The sequence below is a fragment of the Corvus hawaiiensis genome, chromosome 8, assembly GCF_020740725.1.
Source record: "Corvus hawaiiensis isolate bCorHaw1 chromosome 8, bCorHaw1.pri.cur, whole genome shotgun sequence".
In the NCBI taxonomy this organism is placed as follows: Eukaryota; Metazoa; Chordata; class Aves; order Passeriformes; family Corvidae; genus Corvus; species Corvus hawaiiensis.
In genome coordinates this window covers 28,077,822-28,098,083 of record NC_063220.1, presented here as the reverse complement: position 1 = coordinate 28,098,083, position 20,262 = coordinate 28,077,822, and the positions used below count along the sequence as shown (strand labels likewise).

General features: G+C 41.5%; 1 protein-coding gene across 4 annotated transcripts in view; it reads left to right on the top strand.

Moving 5' to 3' along the window:
* Positions 1 to 19,792, top strand: part of GPRIN2 (G protein regulated inducer of neurite outgrowth 2) — a 34,242-nt gene extending 14,450 nt beyond the window's left edge. For 2 of the 4 annotated variants that reach the window (XM_048310646.1, XM_048310645.1), the window contains exon 2: positions 17,125 to 19,792. In XM_048310646.1, the coding sequence (XP_048166603.1) occupies positions 17,141 to 18,931 (1,791 nt within the window). In that variant the 5' untranslated portion in view covers positions 17,125 to 17,140 and the 3' untranslated portion in view covers positions 18,932 to 19,792. Of the gene's footprint in view, positions 1 to 1,698; positions 2,067 to 2,090; positions 2,348 to 17,124 lie in introns of those variants that run through there. The other 2 variants (XM_048310643.1, XM_048310644.1) reach the window with 2 other exon arrangements.
* Positions 19,793 to 20,262: the final 470 nt, after the last annotated feature.

Below are 20,262 nucleotides of genomic sequence, written 5' to 3'. Positions count from 1 at the left end.
TAAGGAAGGAAGCTGTAGAGTTGCCCTCTCCCTGCAGCACCACTGCAGTCCTATACCATGGGATGGGAAGAGTCACCTGGGCAAGATCCTGGGCCAGCAGGAATGCTGATAAGGATGTGCTGAAAGGGACAGGTTCAAGGAACTTCTGTTTCTGGCCTGGCAGGAAGGATGTCAAGGTCAGTGCAAAGAGCTGACTGCAAGTGCCTACTCTGCTTCACTGCTGTAATACATGGCGGGTAAAATAACGCAGCCAGAAAGCTGCTGCTGGCCCGTGTGTGGCTCTTAACCCCTGAAATGCTTCCTGACCTGCAGCCTGAGGGTGTGATTGCTCAGTGAGTCTGTGGGGGTGTGCATCTTAGGAACAAAGCCTGGAAGCACATAAGAGATTACTGTCTTTGCAGCCCATTTTGAAGACTCTGAAAACTCTGAAACACGTTCCTAAAAGTGTTGGGGAGGGGTCTTGATCCCCCTCTCTCAGCTGATCGAGGCCTGATGGGAGGGTATTGGTGAAAGCTTAGGAACAGAGAACTGCTCTAAGTGGTTTACAAAAATTATTAACTGCTCCCTGGACAGAAAGAAAGAGGACTTGAAAGGTTTCTTTTCTGATGTTTTGGTATCCTTCTCTTTGCCCCATTAGAGATCCAATGGGGATCTCTGCCTTGTGTGAAGTTCTAAATGGAAGGAATAGGCCAGAAAGAAATAAAAGCAGCTCAAAATGCAGAAACTTGGAGTGGTCCTTGGGAAAGGACTGAGTGTAGTCCCTCGTAAAGATGAGTGGAAGGGGAGATTCTGTACAAAAATGGGCCACTGTGGATGGGGACAAGGCTCCTCTGGTCACATCTGTCCTTGATGTTCCCTGATGCACCACAGGTCACACCTGGCAGCTTGGAGGACCTGTGTGCTTGTCTCCTCAAGTCAGGATATTCCTGCTGGGCAAGGATGGGGTGGGAGATGCTCAACAGCAGCACCCTGGGGACCCTGCCCATGCCTGGGTGAGCCCCTGTGTCAGGCTGAGTGCAAGGACATGTGCTGCCTCTATGTTTGTGTGCAGGGAGGGCAGCTGGCCACAGCCTCCAGCAGGCTGGGATCCCCTGAGGGTTGCAGTACCACAGGGGTGAGGATGGCCACAGTCAGTGGGCAACTGTGAGCCCAGAAATAGCTGTGCCAGGTGTGGGAGAGAGGGACGGCACAAATGGGAGCCGTGTGGGAGGGCAGCCTCAGCTGCGAGTACCCGGATATGTGTGCTGACACAAACTCTTTGGAAGTCACTTTTTTCAACTAATATGTCTTTTGCACTAGAAAATGTATTCTAAATTGTGTCCTGTTTGGTACAAGCTAGATAATTATCTCTAGCATTTTTCCACTTCTCCCTGCTCAGCACGAGGGACTCACTCTTCACAGTCCATGGATACATGCTTGTTCCCAGTCTGTGCCTACAGGACTGGTGCAATCTGGCCTTGGGGTTTGATTTATTTTCTTTCTGGTTGCTCCACATTACCAGCAGCAATGGGTGTTTCCTACTGGTGATTTCACCTTTATATGAGGGTTGATATTCAACACATACAGGATGCCCTGGCCCAGGAGTCAGTTCCTTTGTATACCTTTCATCATTTTCCTTTAACCTTTACAATTTTATTCCTCCCCCTCTGCTCCTCCTCTTCCTGCCCCTGTTTGCCTCCCCTCCCCGTGCTTCCCTGGTGGCATTGCCAGCTCTGCACAGGCCCCGTTTCTCTAATCAGATGAAGCTGCAGGATTATCTCTCTCCCTCCCTCCTAGGCTCCATTTTATTTCCTCTCCAGCCAAGGGGGAAGCCAGGAAGGGGTGCCTCGTCGAGGCAGAGGGAACCCCATCTCCCAGTCTCTTGCCTTTGATGCTCCCTAACAATCCCACCTCCTTCCTGTTATCATATGCTCACCTTAGTGTCAACAGCATCAGACGGATCAAGGAGAGGAAATCTGAACTCTTTGGGCTTTTGTTCTCCTCAGACTTCCGAGCACCTATTTTTAAATACCCTCCAAGTAACTTGTGCAGGGAAGCTGGATGTGCAATCTCTGAGTAGGGGGAAGGTAAGGACCACGGAAGTCATGTACTGCCCGTTCTCTTGTCTCCTGTAAGGACACCGAGTCTGTCCTCTCTGTTTTGCCAGGAGAGTAACAAAGCAGATGAGGGGAAGGGAAGGGAGAGGAGCTGCACAGAGACAGACTCAGGCTTCTGCAAGTGCTGTGTTGGCAGCAGGGGTTTGATAGCTGGACTGAAAATCCCAGGAAATGGTAGCTTTTCTCTTTTTCTAAAATGATGGGAACTATGACTCTGCACTTTAATTGAATTTAATGTAGTTCTGTAGAAGGTGGGTTTTTGTGCTGATGTCTTTCACTTACATGTGCATGTTTGTGTTTTAGTAAGTGTTCCCAGAATATACATGTCACTGTTTTTTTGGGGGAGAAAAACCCCCATAAGCTTGTTCATCTTATTCCTCTGCACATCTGTGAGTTTATGAAGATGCTTTTTTGATTATCTCTTTTGTATATGTTAGGGTCTGGATACTAAAAATAAGAGAAAATAGTAAATTGTATTGCTTTAAATTTCTACCTTTTAGTACTAATATGCCAGAGAATGGTTTACCTTGCTGCTTTCCACCATGTGTACCATGTGTTTTTTAAATCCTTAAGAATATCCAACACTAGAAAAATCTGAGGAATATTTCAGTGCTTTCTGTATATCAGCTCTTTTATACTTTTCCTTCCTAGATAAATGATTGCTTGCTATTTAGAATGGCAAACAAAATTTTTCTCTTAAACCAAAACATGTCTTTTCCAAAGTCACAGATTTGGTTTGGCTTTTTATTGTCACTAGATTAAATATTTTATATCAGAATCCTTAGTAGAATACTATTTTGTGTGTATGTTGTGATTAAAAGCAAGAGTCTATGATGATGCACTCCTGGATTTTAGGGGAGGAGGTTTAAAAGGGAGGGGGAGCAAGCAATTATTTCCATTTAGAGAACTCTAAGCATGAAAGGTGATGGGAAAGGTAGCCATGAGATAAATATATTTTGCAAGATGTTGATCTTGTACATAAATGAGATGGAGCATAGGTAGATGAAAATTGACCTCTCTTCCATTGACTCATGCTTCAAAGTAATCATCTTGTACAAAAATATAAAAATATCAGTGGTTTTCTTGCACCAAGGCATTGATGAAAGCTTGCAGACAGTTGTTTGCATGTTTTAGTGTATGTCTGACTAGACTGTAGTACGACATAGATTGTAGTAAGATCTGAGTTTGGAGGCCTCTGCATGGAGTCTTTGTGTAAAACAATTAGGTTTTGAGAAGTTTGCATTTAGGAGGGTGGATTAGATGAGAGCTTTATGTTTTCATGTTGTGTCTTGGTTACTCTGTAAACTTCTCCACTTACCGGTTTTGTTGATTTTTATTGTCCAGACATTTTATCTTAACTGTATTCCAGAGAAAGCTGCAATTGCAATTTAGTTTATCTGACAGCTATTCAGGGCTGCATAAACAAGAGCAGTAAACTGTCTATGGCCTTGTGGTGTCAGAGCTCGTTTATAGTACCCAATGTGATAAATTTCCATCAGATAACAGTGCCAAATCCACATTTTTCCTTCCATAGTAAACTATGCATATTCAAACTGCGCTTGAAAAATAAAAGTGTATGAGAGAGGATAGAACAGAGGAAAATTGTTATTGATAATCATTAGACTTCTGAAGTTTGATTTTCTTTCTTGCCTGTTAAGGGCAATGACAAAGGGTAAACTGGAGGTAGCTTTTACCCACTGCAGATGAGCAGAGGTATTTGCTGTACCAGTGAGATAATGTTACACCTGACTGCAGGCAGGTAAATTCTGAGCAGAACAGCAACAAAATCCTGTTTCTTCTTCAGTGGACTCTTCTGGAGGTTAGAGAGACTGAATTGTTCATTCCTTTGCCCTGGAGTTAATGTTTTTAAATGAGGATGGAATGTACTTCACTGGTGCCTTGTATTTGGATATTGTAAGCTGTTACACAGTTTCCAGGAGAATGCAGCCTAGGGATGATGCTTTCCAAGGCTAGGGACTTGACAGAGACCTGTTAATGGTATTTGTTCTGCAAGTATTTTTTCCAATTAATCAGAAAAAAATCTTATTTTAGTTATCATACCAGTATTTTTGTTGCTGCAAGTATCTTTGGCAAGTGTGTGATATTTCATTGCTTGTAGTCGGAAACCATCCTGGCCCAAGAGCAACAGTACAGAGCAACAAGAGCAGGAATCATAGGCTGCAAATGACGTTGCACTTTACTTTCCTTGTCAGCCTTGAACTCGTGTCTTTTTCTCAATCTCCACAAATCTTTTTTTTTTTTTTTTTTCTTCAAGTCATTTCTCATGGCCATGAGCACACCATAGGGACTGCAGGCACTGGCCTTTTAGTTAATTCTTGCAGTTTATTGTACAGAAATAAGAGGTTTTTAACTGGTGCAAACAGTAAAGCTGTATGCATTCACAGTATCTCTCTGGGATATTAAGATTCTGGAAGATGTGAGTTATCCAAACTCTGAACAGCCTTTTTTTTTTTTTTTTTTCAGAGAGGCCTGGGGGCAGTGTTTCAGTGGTGGGAGAGAGATCTTTTCTGTAAAAGCAAAATGAGGGAGAGACGGAAAATGCTGGAGTGGTCAGGAATATCTGCATGAGGGATACAGTGAGAAGGCAGTGAACCGAAAACTACTACTGAGCTTTTCTCTGGTTTAGACCATTTGATGCAATATTTCCTACAGATGCCTTAACAATTGAATTAATCTCTAGCTATGCAGCTGGTAGTTCATATGGATGTTAAGAACTGTCCTTTAGGAGTATTCTCTGATTGCTTAGGGGATTGTTGGGAAGAAGATGGTCTCTTCCATTTAGAAAAGCTGTTAGAGTTCTTTAGAATAAAGTTCCACTCTGAGAAATTATCTTTAGCAACAGGAACCACAAAACAAAAAAAAATCACTTTGGGGCTGCTTAGGTAGATGTGCTCAGAGCAAGGTAGATGTGCTCAGAGCATGGGAATTGGGTCAAGCCAACTAAATGAAGCTGACATCAGCCAGGTCTTTCCTAGTTTGGTGTGTGAGCATTAAGCATGTGAGATATATCAAAGCATCATTCTGCACCAAAAATAGCTTAATAAGAAAGATCACCTTTAAACTGGTCTGTGCCTGTGTGGGGGAGTTCTTGCAAAATGATGGCTTAACTTGTGAACAGTGTGGATTTAATACAAAGCAGAGAAAGGAGCAGGAGTATTTCTCCATCTGCAGAATATTTCCTAATTAAGCTTTAGCAAGGGCGCACCTGAGTGTGCAAATGAAGGTTAATGGGATTGAGCAGTTGTAAGACCTTCATTTGACTTGCAGAGCTTTACTCCAGTCAACAGTGCAGAAGAACGACAGAACCCAGATCATCTGAGCTGAAGCAAAAGATCCAATTCCTTTTCAGCTCAAACTAAGCAAACCTGACATGCAAATTGGAGAGATGATGAATGCACAAAGCCACCCTAGCTCTCATAAACTGGATGGTTTTTTTTAGACTTTTAAAATTTTTGCCTTCTGCAAATAATCTGCTGGGAAAGTTCAGTGTTTATGACTGAACAGAGTAGATCAGTACTTCTTGAAACATCAAGGAAAAACATGCATCTTGTTATAGCAGTTTTATTTGGTTCTCAATTGCCTCTAAACTGTGAAAGGGGGGGAGTGATTTTGTTCATTTAGTAACAAGAGAGGTGCTAATGGATTGAAAAGAAACTTTTGGAGTCACTGCCTCCTTCCCATATGTCACCTTTCGTGTAGAATACGGGGATCACCTTTGTGCTTCCTTTCCAAAGTCATTCCTGTCTCGTTTCAGTGAAAGGTATAGGTTCCACTAATCAATTAAAAGTGGTTCAGTATTGCAAAATGGCTGCACATTTCAGCTTCTCAGGTTGAGAAGGTACAGTCATTGGCAATGACATTCATTGGCACTGACAGATAAAAGCACATATTTGTGAAAAGAATAAAAAAAGTCATTTGATCATCCATTTTTGAAGGGACCTTGTCAATTCATCTATTCGAGTCTCCTGCTCAGAGCAGAGACAACTATGAGGTCAGATCAGATTTCTTAGGGTTTTGTGAGTCTTGAATATGGTCAAACCAGTGTTTGAAAAGTGAAGAATTCCTGTAGCAGAGACTTTATTCTTTATAATCAGTATCTTGTTGCTAGCAGTTAACAGCACATGCCCGAAGAGTTATTCTCTAGTTGTCCATGTCACGCAGGTGGGATCTTCCTCTATCCAAATGATGACAGGAACTGAATTATCTTGCGGCTCTTGAGTTGTTCCAAATTTATACCTCAAAACTTTGGGATTCTGACATTATTAAATGTTAATAAGGAAGTAGAGACTTCTGCAGCTCAGTTTATGATTGAGATTAACCAAGAGGAGGGGAAATTTGCTTGTTTACATAGAGAAGGGTGTAAACATTAGTTCTAGAGGAAGTTCTTCACATACTTGGATTTGACAAAGTATTTGCAAACTTCAGTCTGCTGCTTTGAACTATTACTGTACTCTGTCTTGGGTTTTCTCTCCTTAAGGTCTCTGGTTTCAAACAAGACTTGGGAGGCAGGGGCTCTCCTCTAGCCAAGCTCTAATGTTTTTCTCTCAGTCCTGGGAGAGTAGGGAAATGCTCCCTTTCATCCCTTGCAGATGTTTTCTGAAAACTGTAATAGTTTTCTAACTACAAAACTATAAAACTGTAATAGTTAATATAAAGAGAATAGTTTCCCACATAAGTCTTATTCGACCACAGATGAATTGAGACAGTTGCTTTTCTGAGACAGACATTGCACTTTGACATAATGTATTTTAATGACAAAACACCAAGTTGGAAATGAAAACTTATTCTTCCCATATTCCTTGTTTCAATAGTTTCAAAGCTACCTCATACCACAATGGCACCTTTTAACAATGCTATGAAACATGATTAGCTAGTCCTCTTTTTAGTTCTTTTCAATCTTCAGCCCTTTGGATAGAGGTTGCCAGCTCTTTTCCAGGATGTATAAAAGACAGCCTGCAGTGTGAACTGAAGGCTTAAATTAGTCACAGAATCTCTTTTTCATGAGAAGTTCATCATAGTAAATAAAAGCCTACAAGTGCATGTGGCACTGCAGGACAACGTGGTCTGCAGTTGTGACAACTCTGCTTAGAAATGTTTAATGAAACTGCTTATAATAATTAATCATTGCTACTTAATATGCCATGCATATACAATATACTTGTTAGCATGCACATTGTAGAGAGAGTATATATATACAACACCTAATTTGAGAAACTCTGCTGAGCCTGAGTATTTGAAATCCTTGAGATTCCTTACCCTCACTTGATGCTAGAAAGTTGCAGGGGGTGCTTTAAGCATGCTTCTGCGGACCAGGTAGTGTCTGAACTTTACTGGTAAGGTGAGTTTTCTGCAAGTGCAACAAGAATTTCCTGTAGAGATGCTCTATTTATTTCTTTCAATCCAAATATTACAAAAGAAGGGCTGGAAGGCATTATCTTCAGCATCTTATATTTAATATCTTTTATTCTGGGATTTGAGCATGCTCTACAATCATGAATTAAGCCTTTAAATACCTACATCAGGGGCTTCTGCATCTAATCTCTGAGTCACAGATGAGTAAACTGAGTCACAAAGGGAATGACTTGCTCAAGGTTATACACTGTGACAGTGAGCACAGACAGAATTAGAAAGCAATTGTTTCCTCTTTCTAATTACTGAGCAATTGTTTCTTTAAATTCTGGAAGCCAGTTTTCTGTCAGCCTACAATGCAGAAGTCAGTCTTTTCTTACCACCACTGAGAGCAGCTTCTGGAGGTAGATGGATTGTGGTTTTGAATTCTTCTTTTCTCCAAGGTTTTGTGTACAGTTCATAAATGCTGTTATTTAAATAACGAATTGAAGGGCATTTTGTGGCCCTGGTGTAGTGTTCAATCACAGGGAAAAACAAGGCAGCAAGAAATGAAGGTAAATTTCTAGGTCTTGCTAGATAAGTTGGCAGGTTTTTCTAGGTAGGAAAGAGATTCAACTATTACGTGTTGAAGAATAATGAGCCATCTTTAATTGTTTTGGTGAGGCATCCTTCAATCTTAAATATTGTCTTTATCCTAATGGAGATGTTTGGAGACCTTCAGATTGCTATTACTGTTGTTTATATCACCATTATTCCTGTTTGATGCTGCTGTGGGAACTGCCATCCTTCAATTAAGGATAATATGTGAACATGAAAAGCTGCCGTCTTGCGGCTATATCTGTCCAGTATTTTTAAGGCAGATTTGAGCTTACTTTGCCACTGCAGCTGGTTACAAAGCTTTTATCTCTGTTGGCACAACACTGAAGCAAGGGAGTGAGTTTCTCAGGGAGGTTGGGCATGCTAGACAGGCTCAGCTCTGTGCTTTTGGCCACCTCCTTCCAGCCAGAACAGAGCACACACATGGACTATCCATCCACTGGCACAGGCTGTGACACAGCTTTAGCTGTCAGAGGGGCACTTGCCTGGCAGGAGGGGTATCCCACTGCCCTCACACTCAAAAGTGCATGGGATGTCCATAGGGCAGGGAGGCTGAGTTCATACCTTCCCTCTAATTGTTGCTGTTAAGCTTTCAAGCAAACAGCAGAAATGATTCTTTGAATATTTTCTACTAAAACACATGAATTTGCAAGTAGATATTCTAATCACTTAGCCAGTTTGGGTGGAGTCTGTTGGATATGCAAACTGCTGGACTCTTGTGCAGGTTGCATTGATATCCAGCTGCATTCCCTCGCTCAGAGATTGAAGGAGGCTGTAAGCAAGCTTCTGGTTTTCTGTATGGTTTTTAAGTTCATGCTGCTGCCCAGGCAGCTGTGATTCACACAGTTGGCAGGTGTGGGCCTCTGATGGGCAGAGGCTTGCTGAGCAAGCTATGGCCATATGCTTTTGTGGAGTTCCAGATCAACGGGGTTGCTTTGGAGCTGGTCTGCTCAGGGCTGAAGGGTGGGCACAAAAATGGACCTCTGAGGAGCATGAGTTGTTCAATACCAGACCAATGCTCCTCCAGTTGGAACATGTGATGGAATAGGATTTGATCCCCTGCTGTGAAGAGGAAAAGGCTCACTAGTGTCTCTCTTTGAAATAAATCCAAATGTAGATAGGCCACTGTGTATTTTCTGCGTTAAAGATGAATTCCTAAAGAGACTATCAAACATTTTTTTCACAGGACTTCTGCACTGCCAGGGGATATCAGTAGCCATCAATTCTTAAGAGCATAATCCTGGCATCTGAATTAACAGTTTCATTTTGCTTAATTCTGTTCTGCTTAAGCCAGAAAGACAATTATATTAATACACCACATCTTTAGGTATGCACTATTCACTGTAAGTATGATTCTAGGTCAATGTTGTCTGCTGTCATTATATTTGATTTGTTTTGTTAAAGCCCCAGCTGGTGAGAACAGCTGATTACATGACCACGTCATCATGTTTAATTTGTACTTGAAAGTTTTAAGTGTTCTAACTGAAAATACGAGCTTTAAAGAAGTGAGCTGTCAAACAGTAAAATTGAGCATCAAATATGACCGCACAATATCTCATTTTTTAGCTCTGTCAGGTATATTGTAGGGTAGTTTGTATGCTGAGGCAGATCTCCACATGGAGATATAGTGGGAGTAATGTTTTGCTTATAAAATTCTTCTAAAAAAAGATCAAAATCCAAGAGGTTTTTGAAGTTGTTTCTGGGAGAGATGGTTAAATAAAAAAGGTGGCAAAGAAGATGCATGTTGCAGTAGCAAATCATGTGGTGGTGTCAGGACGATGTGCCAAAACATGCCTCCCTTGTGACAGAGTGCACCTCTCTCTGGTTTCCCAATAATTTATTTATGGCCATGTGAATTGTCCTTCCTGGGGATTCAGCTGAAGATGTCACTGAAATGGTCTCCTTTGGTTCATCTGTATCAGGTTCCTCTCTCATGGCACTTTCATTTTAGCCTTTTTCATTTTTAGGATTCAGAGTTGTCAGCTCTGCTTTGCTAGCTCAGACTGTGCCAGGGCTGTGGGCTGTCCCTGGTCCTTAAAAGAGAATGCTGACCTTCCTGCATGGCTCTTCTAAGCTGTTGGGATAACTGTGGGCACAGTGGCCCTGTCTTTCTGCACCGAGGTGAATGTATTGGCAAACGTTGGAATCTATCACTTTTCTGATGAGGCAACTCATTTGTTGTCCCCTGCTGAGGCCACTGGTAAGCAGGGCACCCATGGCACCCTGAGCATTTGGGGAAGAGGTCTCTGCTGTGGTCCTCAGTAAGGAGAGAGCCACGGTTCAGTAACAGGGTAAGGGGGACTCTTCACTCTCAATCTTGTTACCAGTCTCTGCAGAGAGATACCTGCCCAGCATGCTCAGCACAGGATGGGGGAAAGACAAAAGTCTTTTAGGAAAGCCTGACAAAATGGTAATTAGCAGAAATGAACGAGGCTGTGAGCAGTGGGTTTGTAAGGGCGTCAGACACACGGCCTCTGCTTTGGCAGTGCTGAGCACTGAGGATCACAGCTCTCCTGCTCTCGTGTTTTCTAGCCTGTCAAATGTACTCCTCCTCCTTGTAAATTATGGTGCCAGTGCCACGCCCCACTGTCACCAGTGCTTCTCGCAGTGCAGAACTGGAAAACAACCCCATTCCTCTGCATACACAGCGCGCACTTGTCTGTTGTGTCCATCTGTTGGTACCTCTAGATGCCCAGACCAATCTGTCCTGTAGATCTGTCTGATACTTGGAAATACTTAGGATGATCGAAAATATTTACAAAAGGGCATTAGCAGATTAAACTGAACAAGGCATAGTTTGTTTATTATGCTATTCCAAAATGGAAAGCCTACAGGAAGATGATGGATTAAAGGTTAAGTGATTGGAGTCTCAACCTGAGTCTTTATTAATCTAGTTGACAGAATTTAGAGAAATTATTTTTTGTATTGACAGAATTTAGAGAATTTTTTTTAATGTTCCCTGACAAGTGATGCCTTTTCCCCTACTGTAACTCCTCTTTCTTCCTTTCACTTATACCTCACCAAAATAAAATAACAATTAAAGACAGCAACAACAAAACTCCTAATGCCAGACACTTGAATCTCTAAGCTTTTTACCATGGCTAATCCTGTTTTGCCAATGCCTTTCAAGTGGTTTGACTCCCCCCGCCCAATGTAAATGTTAGTGATTACTGCTAATGAACTTTTTCCTTCAGTAGGAGTAGTAGTTAGGGAGAGGCCATCAGATCTCATAATGCTATCATGCCAATCTTTGTCTAAAGCAAAACAGATCTTTCTTATCTCGTGCAAGTAGTTCTCAATGCGGGCAAGCAAGGACAATTTTTAGGCATTAAGCACACTCTTTTTTTATTTTGATGGTATAAGATTCTTTTACATTAGTACAGCTCTAAAAGAAAGGAATGTCAGATAATGTTCCTTTTTATGTCATTTTACCACAGTAAACATGAATCTTAGGAGGTTAGTCATGGATGGCAGTAAGGAAGCCACATTGCTTATAATACAGCAGGCCTGAAGAGAACCCAGTGTGAATATACTGAATTGCTTCTGGTACCTGAGGGAACTTGGCTGTTTAGGCAGAAATGCAGGTTTTCCTGTATCTGCTGTCTTGTGCCCCAGGCAGGGGTCAGCAGTGTTTATGGCTAAGGGACAGCTGCCCCTTAGGATGTAATTAGAGTTCTGTCATTTTAACTATAAACATCTCTTGACTTTCAAATTTATAACCATGGTGTTTGTAGTAAGATTAAACTAAAGTTAAGAACCTCTATCTAGCAGCTTTTTATTCAAGTAAATTTCTTAATTAATTTCTTTAATTAAAATGACACTATTCTTCTTGTATAAAATATACTTGTGTTTGTCTTGGAGTTTGGTGCTGCTGCAGAAATTCTGTGTTTGCCTTGTGAAGCTGATTATTGCTCTGCAGGGCCAGAATGATGCAAATGAAGCAGCAAATTCAGGACAAAGACCTTGCAACTCTCTAGCACTTCTCAGAAAGTGTCTTCTCAGAAAGTGCTAATGCTGCCATGGAGGGTCCTGTCAGCATCCAAAAATGTTGGTATGGATCAAATTGCTTAGCTTTTCCAAATTCCACATTTGCATATTAGTGTTCTCACCTCTGAAACTGGCTCTGATTTTATAACTTTTTTGGAGTCAGATTCTGGTTTTGGAAGCATAAAACCACATATTATGAAGAAAAAAAGAGGTTTTTTTGTTTGTATGATCAGTCAAGTGAAGATGGGTGAAACATCTTGCAGTCATTATTACAAATCTTGTTGACATGTGGGTTGACCATCAGAGTTATATAAAGCAAAAATAACTGTGGAAGATTTAGAGAAGTAAGTCTCTGGCATTGCATGCATGTTTCTAGTAAATAGTATTAAATTTCTCTGACTCTTCCCAAATTCTGCAACTAACTTGTGTTGTTTAATGTGTCAGGTGATTCTCACTGCCTCACTGTCTGTTAACTTACTATAGTAAGAGAGTACCAAATGGGGGATTTTAAAAAAGAGGGAAAAGGACTTTCTACATGGGCAGATAGTGATAGGACAAGGAGAAGCAATTTAAAACTAAAAGATGAGAGAGTTTAATTAAAAGTATGTGTGTGTAATACAAAAATACCAAAGAATTTTAGAATCATAGTTAATTTACAGTGAATATCTTTCAATTAAAAACATACATTAGATTTAATATTTTGAGACTAAATTTACTGGTGCATTAAATAGGTCAAAACTTTAATCATAAGTCATAGCAAAATACACATTTGTTGCTTTAAAGTAGTTCAGTGGAATTAGTGAAAGCAGCCTATATCCCCTCATAAGCTATCTGAAGCTAAGCCAAAAATAGTGGATGTTAATTCCATTTCTATCCTAATCCTTTCTCTGCTTGTTTAACAATTTTCTATATACTCATAGCAGAGTATCTGCCTCAAAAGTTTATTCTTTCTTGTTTGTCTATTCAGGTGTGGATTTCCTTTGAAATTTCGATTTGAAATCTTTCCGACAAACTCAGAACCTAAAGTAGATATTTCTGAGTAAAATTCCTTTCCTATAAATTACATTTTTACATTTTAAAAATGAAAATTAAGCCAAGCAGTCTGCTCTGCCCAGCACATACAAAGAAAGTTGGTTTGGGTGCCTATGTACCCGCAAAATCAGTGTGTTTCTATCCATGTTTCATGTGGGTAATCCCTTCCTGATTAGCCAATTCACAAAATACAAAGGTGTTGCATGGCTGTGACATTGGAGAGGTTCCATGTCTGGGGTTGGATTTTTAAAAAGTTTGGCACCTCATTCTCGGTACCTGACCCAGCCCCTTGCTGGTAGAGGTGTTGGAAGGACCATCCAGACCCTTCTGCTTGCCGGCCTTTCCCAGAAGCCGTGGGCTGGACACCGGGCTCACGTGGGAGATCCGACACTTTGAGGGGTGTGCATGCAGCGCTGGGCCCCTTCTTGAGGGATCTTTGTGCAGCCTGAGCAATCAGTGGCAGCAGTGCTTGTGTGAAATGCAGAATTTGGGAAGGCCCAAAGCCACAGGAGAATTGTTACAATTGTGTTAGCATGGAACACTGGTCGGTCTGAGCAACGAAGTTCAAATACTGTTGGGAGTAGCTGGTTAGAATATTCTACATGTACATGTGTAATATATGTCTCATTGGCCCATGTTTGGTCTTGATGTCACCTGCAGTGGGGCAAAAATAAATTTCTTCAGAGTTCTCTTTGGAGGTTTCATTGCCAGCATCACCCTGGACATTGTTTTCAGTGGACTGTTTCATCCATCTGAATGTGTTTTGTGTGACATGATGGATCAGTTTCAAATGTGTCACTTCTTTCAGTTACAGAGGCTTCTGCAGCCATGCCCATTGCTACATAAAGAAAGCAAAGAGGGGCCTTGGTTTCTGTGTACATGTACGTATTTGAACCTCGTAAACTTTGTAAGAGAGCCCTTCAAACTTCCCACAGCCTCATATCATTTGTAACAGGGTGTGTTTGAAGCTTCCTTTCACCTGAGTCTCAATATTTGTGTCTGAGGATTTCCATTAGTGTTTCATCCAGGTGTGTGTGAGAGCCTTTGCAGATGTTATCTTTTAAAGAGATTAAATGTAAGGTTTTCACCTTGTAGGCAGCTATTGCTCTGGTGTTTAAGCCTCTTGACTCCTTTGAACCCTGTGTAGCAGACTATACTCATGTGTGGAACTGGCTGCAGGAGAAGTAACACGTATGTAGGATGGGAAATGACCTTTTTTCTGCATACAGTCCAAATTGGAGCAAACCCTATGCTAGAGGACATTGCTGCTGGTCACAAGTCCCAGCCACACAGTCCACAATGAGAAGTTTCCTAAGAATGTGATTGCAGATGTTATTATTTTTTAATGTTGTCCTGCTCGATTTAATTTCTTTATGGAAAACAGCCAACACAAGTGGATTTCAAGTGATGGGAAAATCCAACCTGTTAGCCCGCCAAAGTTAACAATGGAAATGGAATTACAAGCACTGATAGGTGCCTGGATCAGCTGTAGATCTCTTGGTTGGCAGAGGGAGCAAAAGGCATGTTCTTATCAGTTACGTTGGTACATGACTCTTGGGGCCTGTAAATATCACATTAAAAGGATCACGTATGAGAAGCTTCTCACTGAGAGGGTTGAATGTGAGCCCTTGCAGCCACCATGTGTTATGAGCGAACTTCCCTGTTACATTTGCAGAGTGCTTTTGTTCACCATGTATATGTACCTTTCCTGTTCCACACATTCATTTTTATTCTAGTGATATAGTGCACAAGAAATTGTGCAGGTTTCTGTAGGAGATCTGCTAAGGAGGCAGAGTGCATGGAGCGTATCTGAGGGAAAGTTGTCTAAAATGAGAAATTCTGGCTTTCACTCTCTACATCTGTACAAAATATCCAGTAGTACTTGGCCTGGACAATGCACAAATACTCTGGATCTTTCTGCTCAACACAATGAGTTCTTGTAGAAAAGACATATATGTATATGTGTGGATAGATACAGTTATACAAGCATATTAAAATCACTTTAGTTGTACAAATGTTGCAACACCTCTGTGACATCAAGGGAATATGTGTAGTCCATTGGTAGAAGATCTGATTCAATCAGAAAAAATGGATCGCTAAATCTAGTGAGATTCAAAATCTTCAATCACAACTTCTCTCATGTTGGGGAAGATGAAACAGGAAAGCCTTGGAAATATGATTGCCTGACAAAAGATTTTGGGAATATGAAAACTACAGGCAACATCGAAATGAAAGCCACTTTTGAAATACCAGGTCTTAGTTACTGAACAACTAGAAAACAATGGTATGGCCGACTGAAGTAATCCCCTCTTGATGGAACAATACCCTCTGCTTGCAAACAGGTCCAAGGGTCAGAGCAGACCCTACTAGCTCAGCAGAAGGGGTCCAAAGAGTAGTTTTTAGAAGTTAAGATGTAACACTCTATGGTAATATAAGAACTCTTATAGGCTGTATGTAAATGCTATAGGATTTGTATCTTGTATTAGATTGGTTAGTGACAATTAGAATATTCAGTGCAGAAGATGATTTATTGTATTGTAACCAGGACTTCAGACATTCTCATTCTCTTTCTCATTCTCACTCTCTCTCTTCTACTCATTCACATTCTCATTCTCTCTCTTCCACTTCCACTCATGCTCCTACTCTCTCTCTCTCTCTCTCTCACCCGTTCACTCTCTTGCTCTCTTGGGCCTGCTCAGAGCTGAGTCTACCAGCTCTGAGCAGTGCCCCAATACCCACGCCCTTTACAATAAACCGGCTGTGTCCCAAGACCTGCCTATAGAGATCTCTCGTCTCCATCCGTCACCGTCTACGTCCGGCCGTCCCGACTGGACCCCAGAACCCCATAACCTACACTCTCAGATGTGAAACTGCTAACATAAATGTTAATAATGTATAGGACACTGTACCAACTGGTAGAAACAAGGGTTTTCTAAAAATGGAAGTGACTGAGTGCACTAAAAAAAAAGAACAGAAAAACTGCAAGACTTTGGTTAAAGAGGTTCTTGTTTTGTTTTTACTCTGCCTCTGGTGCCATGAATGTGCACCTTCCACAGCCAGCATGAACTTGTGGATTTGCAAAGCTGAGTGGCCCAAGAGCACAGAGCCAAGAGCCCCTTAACAGAGGCAGTGCTGAAGTGCAAACTCTCCTTACAGAGAGAGGGGAATTTCACCTCCAGCCTTTCAGTGGATCCCTCTTTGCACCACCTCCTGTTGTGCCAGTGGTGAGCACAACCTGGAGTGCTGCCCAGCATTATTTGTTTGGGAACACTGTCAGCGACCTCACACTGGCCTGGCAGAGGTAATTTCCTTGGGTTTCATGTCATCTCTGCCACAGGGGGTCAAAACAGCTTTGTTCATACCTACTGTACACTTGTGTGGGCTCTGAGAAAACAGTGGACTAAACTGGTGATCTTCTTGTAACATGAAATATCAAGAAGCTTGTTAGGAAGGGTATGGGGAAAAGGGAGAACTTGTTCAGTTGTTGAGGTTTTAAGGTTGAAAAGCTCCAGCAGCAACTGGATAACTTCTGAAATAACAATGTCTAAATGAAATGGCTAAAAACTAAAAATTGTTTTTGTTTTGACAATACAGTTAATATCATTGGCTTAATGACCACTGTGGTGAAAAGCTATCTAGTATGAAAATACCTCTGTCTTTGCTTAAGTTACATAACATCTCTGGATGTCCCAAAAATGGCTCCAGTGAATTTGGGGAGATGATACTTGTTAATGTTGAGACAGTTATTGTCAAAAGGTAGGAACCAAGGAGGATTTTTTCCTTTTGTGTTTTGTGAATTGGAAAAAAACCCCAGAACTACAATAAATCCTGTCTCTAATTTAAGGAAAAACTCTTTGGGGAAAGTGAAAATGCAAACTGACCGGTCTGAGTACACCTAGACTAGAGTACTGTGCTTTTTAAAAAGTACTTGTGAACTGTGAAAAGCAAGAAGCCCAAGCAGAAGGTCAGTAGAGATTATAGTTTCTAGTACATTTATTTCCTACTTAAATTGCTTCTTTTTCTTTTCTACCATTTCCTGCAGATCTCTCTTTTTTGCCATGTCAGCTGACAGCTACCAGCTCCACACCCATTCCTACCAGGACCCGCTAAGTTCTACTTGTCACAGTCTCTTGAATGTCAACAGTCACCCCCTATCCAAGAGCTCCTCAAATCTGGCCTGTATTGGGCACTCGAGGAGTTTAGAGGAAAGGCAAAACAAACAGGAGCTGAAGAAAAGCCATAGTAGCACCATCTGCCATATCCTGGAAAACAGGAGTGATGCAAGGAGTGTGCAGAGTCCTGGATGGTCCTTCTCACAGCCTGGGATGATGGGACTTGGATCAGAGGTCCAAACCGTAAATGACCAGTCAGCCAATGACCATTCAGAGAGCAGAACTAAGAATACAAACCATGTTCTTGTCACTGAACAGTCCTCAGCATCCCGAGGAGTGGGGGACACTAAGATGTGTGTAAAAAGCAGCACTGTTCAGAATGTTTCTTCAGCCTGCTTTGTTCACCAGCAGAGCATGTGTAAAATGGAAGAATCAGGAACTGCCCTTCAGAGAAGCCACTCAGACCTAACCTGCAGCTGCAAAGAGCAGACTTACGTCACTCACATAGAAACCAGTGCTACTCACTCTAGCCTAAGCTCTTCTGGTTGCAGGCATGGTCCACCAGTGGCTAGGATGTCTTTCCAAACACAGAGATATGGATCAGAAACAAATGAAAATACATCTCACTACCAAAACCTTGTGACTCATCTTCCAGTTCTTCCTAGAGACCAACAAGTACCCACAAATACCTTTGACAGTGGCAGTATTCCACGTAACACTACTGTTTACACAGATCCTGGAACATTTCACGCTGCTGTTCTAGGACCCCACGTGCCTGGAAATGGTTTCCCAAACAGGACAATGTTCAGTCAAGCCCCTGGGATTATTCATGGTGGTCTGACTTATGGTAATATTCCAAACTCTGCATACTCTCCCATGGTGATGACAGTTCACAACAACTCTGTGGGGCCCTGCAGTCTCAGGCAGGACACCCTGAAGGCAGATGCCACCATCCCGGCCTACTGCCACTCCTTGCCCATCCCATCCATACAGCTCGTCCCACGGTTGGTGTGCTCCATTAGTGAGACAGGAAAAGAGCAGGCAGAACCTGGCTACTTTCATTCCTTTTCTGCTTCAGACATTCTGACATATCCTAAGCTGGTGTCTTCAGTAAGTGAATCAGGCCTGGATGCCAAGAAAATCCTGAAGTGCTGTAATGTTCCTGGAGAACAACTGCAACATGCTCAGCAGGAGAGAGCTCCTCCAGAAGCCAAGGCTGCCTGTGTTGCCCTGAGCAGCCAGCAAGGTGCAGACATGGTAGTGACAACTAAGGATATGTGGACTATGACTTCCATGAATGACATAACCAAAGGCCTGAAACCAGCTCTTGAGCGTAGAGATGCCGAGGTACAAACTCTTCCAACCATGGAATGCAAATCAGTGGCAACAAGCCCAGCGGCTGCAGCAGAAGGTCACTCACATGTGTTCCCAGAGGTGAACCTGGAGCAAGACTTGGAGGCCCCCAAATCTCCAGTTCGTGAAGTGAGATGGGATGATGAAGGAATGACGTGGGAAGTGTATGGGGCATCTGTGGATCCAGAAGTCCTCGGGGTAGCCATTCAAAAACATCTCGAGTTTCAAATAGAACAATTCCAGACAGACCCTGCTGCGGCAGCTGAGAAAAGTAATGCGAAGCCACGCCCTGAAAAACCTGGGAAAAAAAGGCCTTTCAGAACAATGATGCATTCCCTGAGATATCCAAGCTGTTGTGCTCGCTCCAGTACTTCAGTGGAATGAGCACAGCTGTAGGGTGTAGGATAGTTGTACTGCTTTTAAATTGTACATTAATGCTGACTCTTAAGTGTTAACGCAGTATATGTGGACAGCCCATACCAGAATGAATGGAAAAAGTTCAGTGATCATCAAAGATACACTAAAGCAAGGAAAAATCCATGGCTGGACCATATAACAGAGAACATAAGATTATACTTAAATAATGCTATCCAAATGCTCTTGACTGTATTTAATGTAGCACTGTTTTCCTCTATGTTAGTTTTAAACTGTATTGTAAGGAATGAAACTTCTTTTTTAATGATGCATCTTTTTGAAGTAATGATGACTTTTTTCTGTATTTTAATAATTTAAGGTTAGAAAACAAAGTTGGAAAAGTATACTTTAATCAAAGTTCTTAGCTTTCAATCATATTCCCTTAAATTGTTTTGGCAGCTGTTTTTCTGTTAATTTATAATAATCCTGACTATAAACCCACTTTAACTGTAGACAAAAAAACCAAACTAGTGTAATGTTCTATGACAAAGAATTGTAACTTTTTTCTACATAACTGTGAAGTAATTTCAGTGTTGCTAGTCTGAACTCTTCCCTTAGCAAGCTCATGTACAGTTGGAGGATGCTTCATCAACTTTCCAGTTAGTTTGTAGTTATGATGAATTACACTCTAAATATCCAGAACTTACGTTTACCAAGTGATTGACACAAGTGTACAGTGTTACCAAAGATAACTAATGTAATGTGAATTACTTACTGAATGCTTGTTTAGAGACCTGAAACAGAAGCTGTTCAGAGTAGTCTGTGGCACCACCATATCCCACAACTCAAGAGCAGTTTTGGTTTGCTTGTATTAAAAGTAATTTCCAGTGAGTTCTTTCTATGTGCATCTATCCTAAACAGTATTATTTGGCTGTTGCATAAGCCACAGGGGACAGTTTGCACGTAACCTTTGCCTGTCTTGTGTTCCCTCTCTGGTGTGACGTCAAGCATCTGCTGAAAATGAGACCTTGTGTCTTCCCCAAAGTACAGTCCTAAGGTTATTCTGAGTGCCTTGGTAATTTGGGCAGCTTAAAGATTTACTTTCTTCTAAAAACAACTTTGCAAACAAGTGTTCAGTGAGAAACCTGTTGTGATAGTGTAATGCAGCCATAGTGCAGGGCCTGTTTGAAGTGAAAGGTTTGTCAAGGAAGCTGAGAATACTATTTCCAGTGTCATATGTGCCTTGGTCAATGTCTAAGATTCTTTAGGAAATGAGATGTGCAATGTTATTTTTCATGAGGAGAGAAGAGAAACATTCATTTGTGTCTCAAAGGAAAATTTGCAGTGTCTGAGAACTTACT